General features: G+C 34.5%; 10 protein-coding genes and 3 pseudogenes across 13 annotated transcripts, besides 4 other annotated features; 3 read left to right on the top strand and 10 right to left on the bottom strand.

Annotated features, from left to right (window-relative positions):
• Window positions 1-9666: part of a mobile genetic element that runs on past the window's edge.
• Window positions 564-1998, bottom strand: TVAGG3_1021320 (annotated as a pseudogene). The gene has a single exon. A coding segment is annotated over exon 1 (1435 nt).
• On the bottom strand, window positions 2043-2627 carry TVAGG3_1021330 (phage tail repeat-like family; the record flags this gene model as incomplete). Its single annotated transcript, XM_051254829.1, has 1 exon — window positions 2043-2627. One exon carries the CDS (start codon window positions 2625-2627, stop codon window positions 2043-2045), a length of 585 nt encoding a protein of 194 aa, XP_051080403.1.
• Window positions 2807-2959, bottom strand: TVAGG3_1021340 (uncharacterized protein; the record flags this gene model as incomplete). Its single annotated transcript, XM_051254830.1, has 1 exon — window positions 2807-2959. One exon carries the CDS (start codon window positions 2957-2959, stop codon window positions 2807-2809), a length of 153 nt encoding a protein of 50 aa, XP_051080404.1.
• TVAGG3_1021350 (uncharacterized protein) lies at window positions 2979-3380 on the bottom strand (the record flags this gene model as incomplete). The annotated part of the gene is made up of 1 exon (XM_051254831.1): window positions 2979-3380. The coding sequence occupies one exon, from the start codon at window positions 3378-3380 to the stop codon at window positions 2979-2981; it is 402 nt and encodes a 133-aa protein (XP_051080405.1).
• TVAGG3_1021360 (uncharacterized protein) lies at window positions 3491-4357 on the top strand (the record flags this gene model as incomplete). Its single annotated transcript, XM_051254832.1, has 1 exon — window positions 3491-4357. The coding sequence occupies one exon, from the start codon at window positions 3491-3493 to the stop codon at window positions 4355-4357; it is 867 nt and encodes a 288-aa protein (XP_051080406.1).
• TVAGG3_1021370 (phage tail repeat-like family) lies at window positions 4596-5030 on the bottom strand (the record flags this gene model as incomplete). The annotated part of the gene is made up of 1 exon (XM_001303846.1): window positions 4596-5030. One exon carries the CDS (start codon window positions 5028-5030, stop codon window positions 4596-4598), a length of 435 nt encoding a protein of 144 aa, XP_001303847.1.
• Window positions 5071-5098: a terminal%2Cinverted (terminal inverted repeat of Mariner transposon ID:TVAGG3_1021380).
• Window positions 5071-6375: a mobile genetic element.
• On the bottom strand, window positions 5151-6279 carry TVAGG3_1021390 (annotated as a pseudogene). The gene has a single exon. A coding segment is annotated over exon 1 (1129 nt).
• Window positions 6348-6375: a terminal%2Cinverted (terminal inverted repeat of Mariner transposon ID:TVAGG3_1021380).
• TVAGG3_1021400 lies at window positions 6956-7705 on the top strand (annotated as a pseudogene). The gene has a single exon. A coding segment is annotated over exon 1 (750 nt).
• Window positions 7810-8052, bottom strand: TVAGG3_1021410 (serine threonine-protein phosphatase family; the record flags this gene model as incomplete). The annotated part of the gene is made up of 1 exon (XM_051254833.1): window positions 7810-8052. One exon carries the CDS (start codon window positions 8050-8052, stop codon window positions 7810-7812), a length of 243 nt encoding a protein of 80 aa, XP_051080407.1.
• On the bottom strand, window positions 8070-8432 carry TVAGG3_1021420 (uncharacterized protein; the record flags this gene model as incomplete). Its single annotated transcript, XM_051254834.1, has 1 exon — window positions 8070-8432. The coding sequence occupies one exon, from the start codon at window positions 8430-8432 to the stop codon at window positions 8070-8072; it is 363 nt and encodes a 120-aa protein (XP_051080408.1).
• TVAGG3_1021430 (phage tail repeat-like family) lies at window positions 8725-9390 on the bottom strand (the record flags this gene model as incomplete). The annotated part of the gene is made up of 1 exon (XM_051254835.1): window positions 8725-9390. A coding segment is annotated over one exon (666 nt), but the record flags the coding sequence as incomplete, so codon positions are not given.
• Window positions 9667-9760: 94 nt separating the features above from the next.
• On the bottom strand, window positions 9761-11521 carry TVAGG3_1021440 (uncharacterized protein; the record flags this gene model as incomplete). The annotated part of the gene is made up of 1 exon (XM_001303844.1): window positions 9761-11521. One exon carries the CDS (start codon window positions 11519-11521, stop codon window positions 9761-9763), a length of 1761 nt encoding a protein of 586 aa, XP_001303845.1.
• A 306-nt stretch (window positions 11522-11827) lies between these two features.
• On the top strand, window positions 11828-13541 carry TVAGG3_1021450 (protein ubiquitination; the record flags this gene model as incomplete). Its single annotated transcript, XM_001303843.1, has 1 exon — window positions 11828-13144. One exon carries the CDS (start codon window positions 11828-11830, stop codon window positions 13142-13144), a length of 1317 nt encoding a protein of 438 aa, XP_001303844.1.
• Window positions 13542-13547: the final 6 nt, after the last annotated feature.

Below are 13547 nucleotides of genomic sequence, written 5' to 3' on the forward strand. Positions count from 1 at the left end.
AGTTTGTTGTATCCTTCTTCGTTCGTCATGAGTGCGTCAATGTTCTCATAGTAAACCTTGACTTTGGATTTGACTTCGGAGAAGAATTTGTTGTACTCGTCAAGGACTGCCTTTGCGAACTGAGGGTAAGACCAATGTTCGACAATAGGTTTTAATGTGGTTACTAAGCCACTTTGACCTTGAGTGAATTCGTACTTCAAAACAAAAGGAGAAAACCTTTCAACAAAGTTGTCGACCTTCTCATAATGTTTACTCTTCATCTCTTGAGGTTTCTTAATGGAATATCCCCATGTCGAATTCATAAGCAATTTGAGTGTCATTGCAAGTTTGGGGTTTGAAGCTTTCCTAATATCATACAGTTGTTGTATGACTTTTCCAACTGTATAGTTCCTTCCCGGGAACTCACCATCTTCGTTTGGAATTCCAGTCGGAATATATTGGACAAACCTCATGTATGCAGCGTTAAGGTCGACATAGTATATCTTTTCATCTGAGTCGAACTTGTCGCAACCAATTGGTCCAGTTTGTGGAAATTCAAGTGAGTCTCTTATCTTCTGAGAAACTTCTCCTGTTATCTCATAAACATCGTCGAAGCAACCTGTTTCATATAAAACCTTCTGACCTAACTCAGATGCTCTCCAATACAATTTGACGTCAATTGGATGTCTCAATGGAAGTTTGTTTATAGCATCTTGAAGTTCTTGCAACCTCATTGGAAGTTCTTCTGGTTCAGGTTGGTATCCGAACATACCAACCCTTGTGGAACTGTGTACTTCTTTTGTACTAGAACTTTGTCTGGAACAACTTTTGGTCTTGCTAACAATGAAAAGTTTGTTTCGTCTTTTGGTACAAAAGTTTCTGTCAGCTTGTCATCTGGAATTGGTTCCAACAAACCTTTCTCGAAAAGAATGTTTACAGCTCTGACAATGTTGCACTTACTTTTACCAAAGAATGGGTTTGTAAGACTTTCGTTCAACATGAAGTGGTTGTGGACAATTACAATCTTCAACCATGGTAAGTCTTTGTCAACAACATAGTCGTCATGTGAAGAACCTTTAGCTGTAGGTATGTTGACTCGGATATTGACATTTGCCAACGGTGCAATTTTTGCCAATTGACCTCTGAGAATGTACCTTGTCTTCACACATGACTCAAGATACTTCATCTTCTCTTCTGAAACAAGATCAGAGTTCCTGAGACATGTAAGAATGCAAGGTTCATTGACAATTGTTTCAATTGAATTGTAAATTCCATACCTTGTCAAGTCAATGTCAGACTTATTTATGAAGGGAAGTATCCAGCATGTTGTCTGACTGCTTGAGGGTTAGGTTGGTACCATTCGAACTTGACACTTGCAATTCCTTCAATTGCATTCAAAATGTCTGAGTCGGAGTCAACCATTTGTTCTCTCTTTGTAGTCTTGAAAGCGTCAAGAACCATTGCAGCTGTTGTGACATTGCCATGTGCATAGTAAATGTGACCATCCAAATCTGTTATGGTCAATCTGAGATTGTGTCCTTTCTTATTTCCGTCTTGAATTGCAGCAAGTACTCCCATGAAGCCTTCTTTGTTCTTTCCTTCGTCAAAGTTTACTGTAAAGGTTCGACCAGATGTAATTTGACTTCTAACTTCACGATACTTTTCATATGCATATCTTGTTCTTTCCATGGGAGCATGTGCGTCTTCACCTTTTCCTTTTTTCCTTCTCAAAGGATGCAATTGTTCGTCATGTTTCCAGTAGAATCTGGCAAAGCCGTCGTGTCCTTCAACTTGAGGTTCACTAACATCGAAAGGCATGTCCATAAGACGTTCTTCTTCTAACCTCTCTAGTCTGTTTGGATAATTTGCACGTGCTGTTTCCAAATCCATTTCGTAGCGAAGACCAGACAATTTGTCATAGACTTTTATGGGTCTTCCCTTCCTATATTTAAAATTCTTCGAAACTCTCCAACCATATCTTTGTAACTCTGCTTTTATTCTAGCAGACTTTCTATCCATTCTATATGGGGGCATTTTTATAAAAATAAAAAAATATTTTTTCTTTACTTTACATAACCGCCTGCTGCCATAAGTCTTTGACGCCAACCCATACCAGCTAATGAAGGTTGACTTGGTTTAGTTTGGAAACTAAACTTTGGTTTTGGTTTATCTTCAGTTTTTGGTTTTTCTTCTTCTATCGGCTTTTCGTCACTTTTCGGTTCCTCTGACTTTACTTTACTTGCAGGAACAGTTGTGTCGTCAACATCTTCATAAATATCATATGCCATTTGTTTTTGTTTTCCTTTCAACTTTTTGTGTTTGTTGTAAAGTTTAGAATATTTCGACTCTAAGTCAATGAGATGTTCTATAATGAACTGTTGGTCAGTGAAGTAAACTTTTCCATCTGTTGTCTCGAAAGCTCCTTCAGACTTCAATATTTTATTTGTGAGAGTCTGTTTCTTTTTTGAGATACTAGCCGTTCCATTTCTATGAAAAGTGACTTTATAGTTGGGGGTTGTATTTCCAGACCTGGCACTTTCTATTATTGAATTTTTCTCTTCATCTGTAAGTTCTTTGACAGGTTTTGACAATGGTTCTGAACTTTTTGTTTGTGGTGTCAAATCTACCGTTTCAACTTCTTCGGTCATTTCATCTCAGTAAAAAATTTTAGTTTGGTTTGTTTTCAACTGGTTGTTTAGGTTTTTTAAGTCGGTCTAAAACTTCCTGAGGTATAGGAAGAACTTTACAAACACGTGGTGTAAAAGGTGGTCTTCCATGACTTATTCTGTTTAAAGCTGCATTGTTCATTTCATCTCAGTAAAAAAATTTAGTTTGGTTTGTTTTCAACTGGTTGTTTAGGTTTTTTAAGTCGGTCTAAAACTTCCTGAGGTATAGGAAGAACTTTACAAACACGTGGTGTAAATGCTGGAAGCCGACAAATCCATCTTGAACTCATTTGTCTCAAAGCTGCATTGTTCATTTCATCTCAGTAAAAAACTTTACATTCCCCACGTTTGAGGCGGTTGAGGTTGGTTATTGTTTACCCACTGCTGTGTATGGTTATATCCTCTGTTAAAGAATCTTTCACCTTGGTCCATATAGTGTCCTGCTTGGTTATAGTAGTCATTTGCTTTGTTATAATAGTTTCCTGCTTGTCTTCCTACATTGTCCATCCATCCTTGAACTTTTCCTCTTGTTTCAGGATTTGGAATAAGATTTGTTGCATCTCGTGCTACATCCCAACCTTTCTGTACAGTTTGTATAATAGGTTGTGCTTTCTCTTTCAGTATACCTAATGTACTCAAAATCTTCCTTCCAATTCCAAATGCACCTCTGGCTATTGTTCCCACTGCGGGTAAAAATCTAGATGCGACTCCTGCTAATGCGCCAAATAAACCCATTTCTTATAGGGTAAAAAATGACGAATCCGAACAAGGACCCCTATGTTTCTAAAGCGACAAAGAAAGCACTCATGATAAAAATCTTTAGTTCAACACCAAATGCTTGGTTTATGGATATCTTGGAAAACATTCCGAGAGTTAGAACAGATGGACCACCATACTGGTTAATATTTGTTGGTCAAAACACAAGATACTGTGAAGCCATACCATTACAGTCCAAAGCAATTTTAGATATCTTAGCAGCTTTGACAATATTCGTTGACAAATACCATCCAACAAAACTGACATCTGACTGTGAAAGTTCTTTCAAATCAGATGATGTAAAAAACTATCTGCGTTCAAAAAATGTAAACCAATATTTCATTGTCGACCAAAACCATTCTGCTCTTGGTGTCATTGACGGTTGTATAAAAATGTTAAGAGACTTAAACCAACCACAAGGTGGTGAAGCAAATGAAATGTCATATGACGACAAGTATAGACACTTCTCCATGGCAAAGATGAGACAAGTTTTAAATATTTACAATAACCGTAAACAAAAAGGTTTGGGAAACCACTCCCCCGAAGAAATGAAAAACAACCCTGACTTAGAGAAAGACTATATATTTAATAATTTAGTCAAAAGAGACAAACAAGAAAGAATGCCGGGCTTCAAACTTCAGAAAGGTGACAAAGTAAAAATAGAAATACCTAAGCGCGACCCATATGAAAATACTATTGACTATGACAACAATGGGAACCCGACAGGTACTCACATTCGTGTTCGTAAAAATAGAAGAAAGTATACAAGAGAATATTATGAAGTTTTAGGCAAACATGGCAAAATGTACACACTGCAAGCAGAAGATAAAACTACTATTGTCAGACCTCGTTTCAAACTTGTCAAAGTTCAAGGTGGTATACTTTCAAAGACAGTTCCTAACAAATATAAGACAACTCCTGACGAATATGCTAAAGAAGTTGAAAATGACGACTAAGCAATTCTATACCATGCGTAAACTGTCATGTAAGGTGGCATGTATTCTTTACTTTGTCCCGTTGTTTGCGTATATCCTGAAACGAAATGTGTATGGTTTCCTTCTCCCTGAGTGTCACTCCAGTAACAATTTATAGCAAACTTAACGTCGTCTTTAACATCATATCCTTTACCTTTTGTCATTCCTGACCAATCCCAATATCTATGCTTATGCCAACCTGCTTGAGATGTACTTAAATCTATGTAGTACTGTGTGCAGGTAAATTTTCACCTGAAATCGTTTTACTTCCACCTGTTTCCTTTGAAGAGTTTGCACAATACAAAAACCTGTCGACTATTTGAGTCCAAGTTCCAAAACCAAGTACTACTTCTGGTCTGGTAGAGTTCATTGAAACATATAATGAGCCAACCGGGTAAATAAGATTCGGCAAAATTTGTTTAAGCACATTGAGTTCCTGTCTTAGATGCATAATGTCATCTAACTTTTCTTGAAGTTCATTTACGTCATAGATGTTATGTGTATGATGTTTTTGTGGATATGTTCCTTCTGTCCATGCGAAAATATATTCTTTTGTTGCATCTACATATCCAGCTATCCATGTCGAGTCTGCTTTTGTATTCCTTAACTCTGTAACACCTTTCTCAAGCTCTTTCAACTGTTGTCCATCTTCCATTAAAGCTCTGTCATGACTTGAAACCGTTTGTGCCAACATATAGGGTGTCCAAAGGTGTGTTTAGCACAAACCTGAATACTGCGAATAGAAATAAACAAGTTACATATATATAAAGTTTATTTAAATATAATCACCATTGGATTCAATCACGCGTTCGCAGCGATCGATCCAGGCTTGAAAGACACGCTTTAAATCATCATGAGAAAATTGCTCAAATTGCTCTCTTACAAAATTTTCAAGATCATCTGGACTCGCGAATTCGCGTCCTTCAGCTCTCTTTTTTAGCGTGCCGAATAAATAAAAGTCAGAGGGTGCAATATCAGGTGAATAAATTGGGTTTGGAACAACTTTGACATTGTTTTCCACCAAGTAATTCATTACCTTATGACTTTTGTGAACTCTTGAATTATCAAAATGAATTGCAAACTTTTGTTTTTGTTGTTTGGATTTCTCAAACTCATCAGAATTGATAATTTGAGTAAGAACATTGTCAATTAGATACTGAGCATTCATCGTATTAGGTTTTTGAAGAATATCAATTGCGATGATGTCATTCACGCCCCAAAAAACCGACAACATCATCATTGGTGTGCCAATTTTTTTCTTCGGGAATGTTTGCGGATTTTCATCCTTCGGGATCCACATGATTTTGGCTTCTGTTGCATATTGAAACCAAGACTCGTCCCCTGTTACTAAAAAGCGAAACTTCTTGGATTGATACGCACCCAATATAGAGAGGAGCTCTTTCGAAGATTGGACTCTAGATTTTTTTTTGAACTGAATTAAGGTTGTGCGGAACCCAACGTGTATACGCTAGTTTGTAGTTCAAATAATTGTGCAGATAATAACTGACTGTTGTACGTGGTATCTTTGTCATCTCCTCTATCCTTCTGAGTGATGCTCTTGGGTCTTCATCTAGCGCTTGAAGAATTGCTTTGATTTTTCTTTGATCCGGCGATTTTTTGTCAATTTTTATGATGGGCGCCTTTTTGTTCATGAAGTGATACATCCTAACATGATACGTTACAGTGGAATAGCTAGGAGCATCCATACCGAAGCATTTTACCAATGTCTCGTAGATTTTTTTACAGTCTTTGCATTTTTTTGCAAGAGCGAGGATGTTTTCTTTATGATTCATTAAAAAAATGAAAAAAATCCCGCCAAAATTTCCCGCGAAACCGCCTCTTGTCTCAAAATTCATTTTATATCCCGGCATGGCGCCAAAATACAACATACTCATCATATACATATATTCATATTTTTTATTATATATTTATAATCAGCATATATCTCCTTTAATAGTCTCATATAGAGCGCTGTGCTAAACGCACCTTTGGACACCCTATATCTACAGTTTCTTTGTCAGCTTTGTCATCTAACTTTTCTTGAAGTTCATTTACGTCAGAGATGTTATGTGTATGATTTTTGTCGGCTTTATTTGAAACATCTATGTCAAGTCTTTGCAAATGGACACTATCTTCCATTAAACCTCTGGTATGACTTGAAACCGTTTGTGCCAACATATCTACAGTTTCTTTGTCAGCTTTATTTTCAACATCCTCTTTTGTTGCATATGTTGCATCTGCTCTGTCATGTTCTTCTTGAACTTTTTCAATGACATATTCTTTGTCAGCTTTGTTGTCAACATCTGCTTTCAAAAGAAGTTCATTTATAGGTTTCTCGTTTAAAGTTCCTTTTGTTGGATTTATACAGACAGTATGGTTCTTATTGTCTTGAAACAGAAACTCATCTGTCATTGGGTTTATTGTCAGTTTTAAGTCACCCCCTTTCAATGACTCAGATATCTTAGAATAGTTTGAAAAGTTTGTTGTGTTCTTATTTAGAGCTTGCATAATGAGTTGTCGGTTGTGTTGTATTTCTCTCATAGACGCTGTTTCATTTGACATTTTTATTATAGATAAAATATGCTTCCAATAGAAAAAGAAAATTCAAGAGTTGCTACAACTAAACCATTAGATGAACTTTTTACTAATGTCGGTCAAAAGTTTGACTTAGATACTATAAAGCATGAAGGCTATCGTTTTGACTACCCATTAAGATGGTTAAGAGACCCATCCGTCACAAAAGCTATTGGCTTTCGTAGAATGAAGTTCATTTCAGAAGCCATACATGGTTTCCCATTTACGGTCGGTTTTGAAGTTCGATACTATAACAAAGAAAAACGTATGTATGAGAAATTTGAACAGGGAAAACTTTTACAAGTTAGTTTGCTTATAAAACTTAGAAACAACTCTTCAAGCTTTTCAAGAAAAAATAAACGATATCTATATTGAATATGCAAACCAGTTTAACATTGACGAAGGAGAATACCATCTCGATATTATTTATGACAGGAAAAATGCAACTGTTAAAATCAATAAAATAGAAGACCTTGGAGAAAACGTTTATATTTCTACAAAATATAACAACTTGGCATGGTATAGATTTATGAGGATGTTAAATCAGCCTGCAGCATATCCAGTACACCCGGACTATTATGAAGTCGAAAACCCTAATGGAACATATGAAAATATTTTCGACCCAGATGCTATTATTGTTCATGCTTCATTTTCTGGCGCCCAAAACTCTTTCTTATGCTTGGCAAATGACTTTTACGAAAAACCTACAAAGTTATACGAACCACCAAGTGGAAGTATTTCAGACTTTCAAGTATGGTTTACTACAGATGGAAGAAAAAGAATAATTCCATTATACCATGCGTTTTACTTAGAACTTAGTTTCATATACAACTACTATCGAACAGTAAAAATATAATTTTTTAATACGGTTGAGGGGTTGGATTTGGTTGCCAACTTGACTGTGGTGCAGGTTCAGGCTGTTGTATAACAGGAGCTTGCTCTTCTGGTTCAGGGTCTTTAGGTATAATACCAACGAACTGACCTACTCTTTTACCAATATTTTTGACACCGTTCCATACTCCTCTTCCTACGGTTTTGACGCCATTCCATATACCTCTTCCAACTCTTCTGAAGAAGTTTCCTATCTTACTGAAGAAACCCATTTACTACGTGTAAAAATCTAATGTCCGCCTAGTCTCTTACGTTTCCTGTTGAGTTCTATAGCATTCTTTAACTGGAGCTCATACATTCTGTTTCTCCTCTGGTAGAAAACATATTCTGGGTCAACTTCTGTGTTCGCGTCATCTGCATAAAGTTGTTTATATCCCACTTCAGGGTTTGTATAAAACTCTTTCCATCTCATATTTGCATACCATGGTGGCAAACCTAACGCAGCGTCATTTGACATGGCAGTTTGCATTTGTACATCTGTTGGCACTTGACCATAGTTTGCCATTGCAGTTTGTATTCTAACTTCATTTGGAATATTCTCTGGGTTTGGTTGTCCAGGTTGCTGTGCATTCGCTAAGTTCTGTGCGTCCATTTAATATTAGATAAAAATATCTCTTACGAGTACATATACTGAACATTTGCAGGCATTGGTTCATCTTCATATTCTCTGTACTTTTATGCCACGTCAAATAAATAAATGACACAATGGAAAAAACCTAAAACTAACAATCTGATTTCAAACCACATTTACTTACTAATAAAATTTCTTTATTGTGACACTTTCTCCAGTTTATAGGACCTCTCTCATATTCTATCTTGTCATATCTAAACTCATAGTCATGTATGTCCTCTAACCATCTCATAACGGTTTCCAAACCACTTTTATCGGATGTAAAGTAAAAGCATGGATGGTTATGTATAACGTCTAAAGTTTCTAAAGAGTCTCTCAAAGTCCAGTCTACTTGGTATTGAAAATCCCATGTGTTATAGAACGGCGGGTCCACTATAAAGAAAACATTTTCCTTGTCTTTATATTTTTCATACAACTCTGTCCAATGACATCTCACAAACTCTATACCCTCAATATATTTTTCTATGTTCTCTTTGAAAACATTTGTATAGTTAAGATATAAAACTTTTGACATAAGTGTTTCAATGTCATGAACTCTTATAGAACCACTATATAATAGTCTAGCAGATATACTATCCCAGTCTATATATTCTGCTTTTTTCAAAACCTCTCTCACAATATTTTTCTTATCTAATGGTATACGTTCCATCTTACCTATAGGTATCTTTTCTTTTAACTCTTTCAATATATTGTTTGTGTCTGGAATATGTTTGAGACGGTCCATATAGTTGTCGAAGTCATTGCATATAATCTTTGAGTCTGGGAATATTGTATGACATAAATGGGATATATAGAAACTTCCACCGAACAAATCTACAAATGTTAGACCATTCGGTAGTTTCTTAAGTTGTCTCAATATAATATCTTTGCATCTACTCTTATTTCCAAAGAACGGTAACGGCGGTTTTGTAAAATTCATTTATATATAATAATAAAAATGTTTTTACCCGAAAAGTGATAGAAAAGTGACAAAACATGAAAACATATATAATTTGTGAAAAGTGACACATTATATAATGTTTTCGACCCAGAAGACTAACAATTTTCCGAATAAAAACTTCATTTATACTAAACATCTTCGGGGCTAGAGGGCGCAACGCGCCTGGAAGCCCTCCGAATAAAAACTTCATTTATACTAAACATCTTCAGGGCTAGAGGGCGCAACGCGCCTGGAAGCCCCACTACCTTTTTTTTTGAAACAAGTAAAAAACAAGAAAATTATCCAAATATTAATTTAAAAATAACAAAAACTATAAATAAAATAAAAAACAAAAGTATGTATATTATGATTATTCATTCGCCTCTTCTTCCTCTTCTATAATAATAATTTTTTCTTCCTCTTCACCTTCTTCTTCAGGGAAATCTTCTTCCTCCTCTTCCTCTTCAATTACAACAACTTTTTCTTCCTCTTCGTCACTAGTTGTAGTGACTGTTTCAAGAGGTTGCTGATTTCTACTTCTGAATGATTCTGTTGATTGCTTTTGTTGTGGTTGTGGCTGTGGTTGCGGCTGGGGTTGTGCTTCTGATGGTTTTCTAACTGATTCTGATTGTTTTTTCAGTGGAATTATCTGGCTAACCTTATTTAAGTTAGATAAGTCAAGATATTCAGAGCGTGTACTACTAGTTTGAGTTGTTGAGTATTCATTTGATGATATTTCACCGTATAATGGCTTCAAAACTTCTTGAGGTTTAATATTTTCTTCTTTTGGTTCATTATTAACTGGTATTTGACAGGAAGGAGTATTATCTGGCATATAAATACCGTATGCAGTCAAATTGCCAGAATCGTAAGAAACATCTGTATTAATTACGTCATCTTCGACATTAGTGATTGGAACTTGATGCATTCTTCTGTTTCTTGGTATAAACATCCATTTCTTATTATTGAATAGATCCATCCATGGAGTTCCTTCTCTTTCGTTAATTTCTTGCTGTTCCCAATCTTGTTGTCTTTTTGCGATTTCCCGTTTTTCAATTTCCAGTTCTCTGAGTCTCATCTTTTCATTCTCTTCATCCTGGATCCTTTGCAGCTCTTTTTCTTCATTGATTCCGCGAATCATTTCATCATTAAGATATTCATAAGTTCCATGACCGATTTCGAGCTTAATAAAGTCTTCATCTATATCTTTCTCGGATTGCCAGTACGTTGGTAGGTCTCTTGACACTACAGAAAGATTTGTAGATTCCTGAGTTTCAATTGTTTGAGATTCGAGAGTTGTATTGGAATCCATGGTTGTAGTATCATTATTTCCAATAAATCTTGAGTTGTAAGGTATATCTGCGCGATAATTTTCTGGAATTGGTCCAGGATTCGTAATTTTCTTGCCAGAAACGGCATTAAATACTCCAACATGCTGATATGGAACTGCATGATTAACTTTAAGGTCTAATGTTTTAACTTCTTGTGAATCTATGGCTTTTAATTTTTCTCCGTTGATTTCTTCAACAATTCTGTCATTTTGAGCACGTGGTGGTAATTCTCTATCTCTGTATTGTGGATCTAAGCTGTTAAATGCTGAATTTGGCTCTCTCTGAGGTGCAGGACCAATAACTGTCCTAGATCCGTCTTTATTCTTCCTTACTTTGACTCTGACACGTGTAGGACCATTTGGTCTTTCCATCATTGTCGAGTATGTTCCTGTAGATTGCTCTGGTGGAACTGTGTTCGTGATTAAAGTTACATCTGTTGAAAATGTAGAATAACTGTTAACGTATGAGCCCTCTGGTGTGATATTGTTTTTTGTTTCTGTAGTGGTGTTTTGGGATTGAGTAGTGTATGAATAAGGTTGAGATTGTGAAGGTTGTGGAATTTCACGTTCTTTTTGAGGTGGGTGATATTTAGGAACTTCTATTGCGATGGACGTATCTGTTTCTATGATTCTAGTTGGGATTTTTGCATCAGCTGTCGTTGATAGAGATTGATCAAAAATATTTCTTTGGCGTTTTGGCACACGAACGCGAATTCTTCGATTTCCTTGTAAATCGTACCCAACTACATCAGCTTGATTGATTGGATTAGGCTGGTAATTGTAAGGTACATTATCATTCATTTTTACAAAACGGCACCTAACAGAAAAAAAAAATTTTGAAACTCTCATGTTATCAAATTATATTTGCAATTCTTACTCTTGAATTATCTCCTGTGAATGGCGTCTAAATTGATTTATTCAAAGAATGTAATCGCTGATCAAGCAATAATTTTTCAATTTTCCGAAATTGTCGTCCTTTGATTACATTTCCATTAAAGTATACCATCTAAAGGTTCATTATGTTTGTATACCATCTAACAATGAAAAAAAAAATTCAGTCATTATTTTTTGGCAAAATTCAATAGAAAAGTGCCATTTATCTTTTTTATGGTGCAAATTACTAAATTTTGCAATGAATTAAAGCGTGCAAATGTTATTACTGAATGTGGTGCTTTTCATATGAAAATTAATGATCGAATCATCAAAACAAAGAAGTCTTCCGCTATTTGTTTTTCAGATTTAATCAAAGAAAAGTATTTCATTGATAAATCAATAACATCGATGGAAACACATCTCGATATCATATGTCAAGATTCAATTGATATCGTTTTAAACTTTATTGAAACAGGCAAACTTGAGTTTTCTGGAGACGAGTCTCATCTTCATGACATATTTGAAATTGGCAAATATTTTGGAAATCAACTTCTAACACAAATATATTGTGAACATGTTAAATCAGACGAATCTCTTACGAACGAAAACGTTTTTAAAAAGTACGAAATTTTTGCTTTCGAAAATGATTCCACGGCAATGAACGAATGCATTGAGTACATTTCTTCACACTTTTATTGTTTGAATGAAGAAGAAATCATTAGAAATTTTGTCAAGAATGGATTTGAATTTTGTGAAAAAATATTGACATCAAAACAACTCAAAATTGAAAATGAAGACAAACTCAGTTTCATCCTTTTAGAAATATGCAAGATGAATAGATCATTATTTGATTTATTTGGATATGTCAAATTACAATTTTGTTCATCCAAATTTTTTGATGAAATTTATAATTTTTCAGTTGAAAACTCGTTTGAATCCAACTTATTAACTATTTATAATGAAACATTGAAGAATTATCATTCAAATATAAGAGATCATATTGAAATATCCAATAAATCTCTCATATCTTTCGAAAAACATTTAACTCAAAATAAACTGAAAGTATCAGATCAATCTATAAGTTTTGAGTATGCACCAATAATTGTAGAAAGAAAAATTGTAGAAAAAGTTTCTAAAGAAATTCAAATGGAAATGACAGCTTCATCTGTTAATGATCGAAGTTTTTTTGATATAAATTCTTATTCAGATGATAATAATGATTTTTTTACAAATAATGTACCTAATTCATGGTTAAAAGCTGAACTAAAAGGATATCAATTAAAACCAAATTCATATTTTATACGATCTACATACTATACTTCTAATTTGTTGAGAAATTGGAAACTAGAAGGAATCAAAGAAGATGGAACATCAGTTGTATTAGAAAATAATTATTATAATTTTTCAAAGAAAGAAATCAAGGAATTTCCTCTTCAAACTAATTATTATTTTGTTGCTTTCAAAATAACTCAAACTGGAAAGAATGCATATGATGATGACTATTTTCTGATTAATGTTTTTGACTTCAAAGGTGAATTAATAAAGATATAACGAATTATTCATGCATTCTTAGTGCCATCTCTTATACAGTTTAAAACTCCTTATTTTTAAAGTGATCTCATGTTTAAATTAAAAAAAATACCTGTCTTTACATCATGCAATGTTTGAAAAATTTATATGATCAATAATGAAAATAAAAAGAAGATATTAATTCATGTCCAATGCTTTACTTCAGATATTACAAAAAAAGTTGTCCTTATTTATATTGGAATTGGAAAATAATATTATAAAAGTTCTTTGATTTTGAATTTCATTGAATGGTCAATATTAGCACTAATTGCACATAAAGATTCATTTTATTAGATATTTCATGTTATGAAAAGACAGAATATAAAAAGGTATGGAAACTCTTAACCTTAAATTTTTTCGACACCCTTGAGGAACTGTGATCGAG

This window comes from Trichomonas vaginalis, chromosome I (assembly GCF_026262505.1).
Source record: "Trichomonas vaginalis G3 chromosome I, whole genome shotgun sequence".
NCBI classification, from domain to species: domain Eukaryota; phylum Parabasalia; order Trichomonadida; family Trichomonadidae; genus Trichomonas; species Trichomonas vaginalis.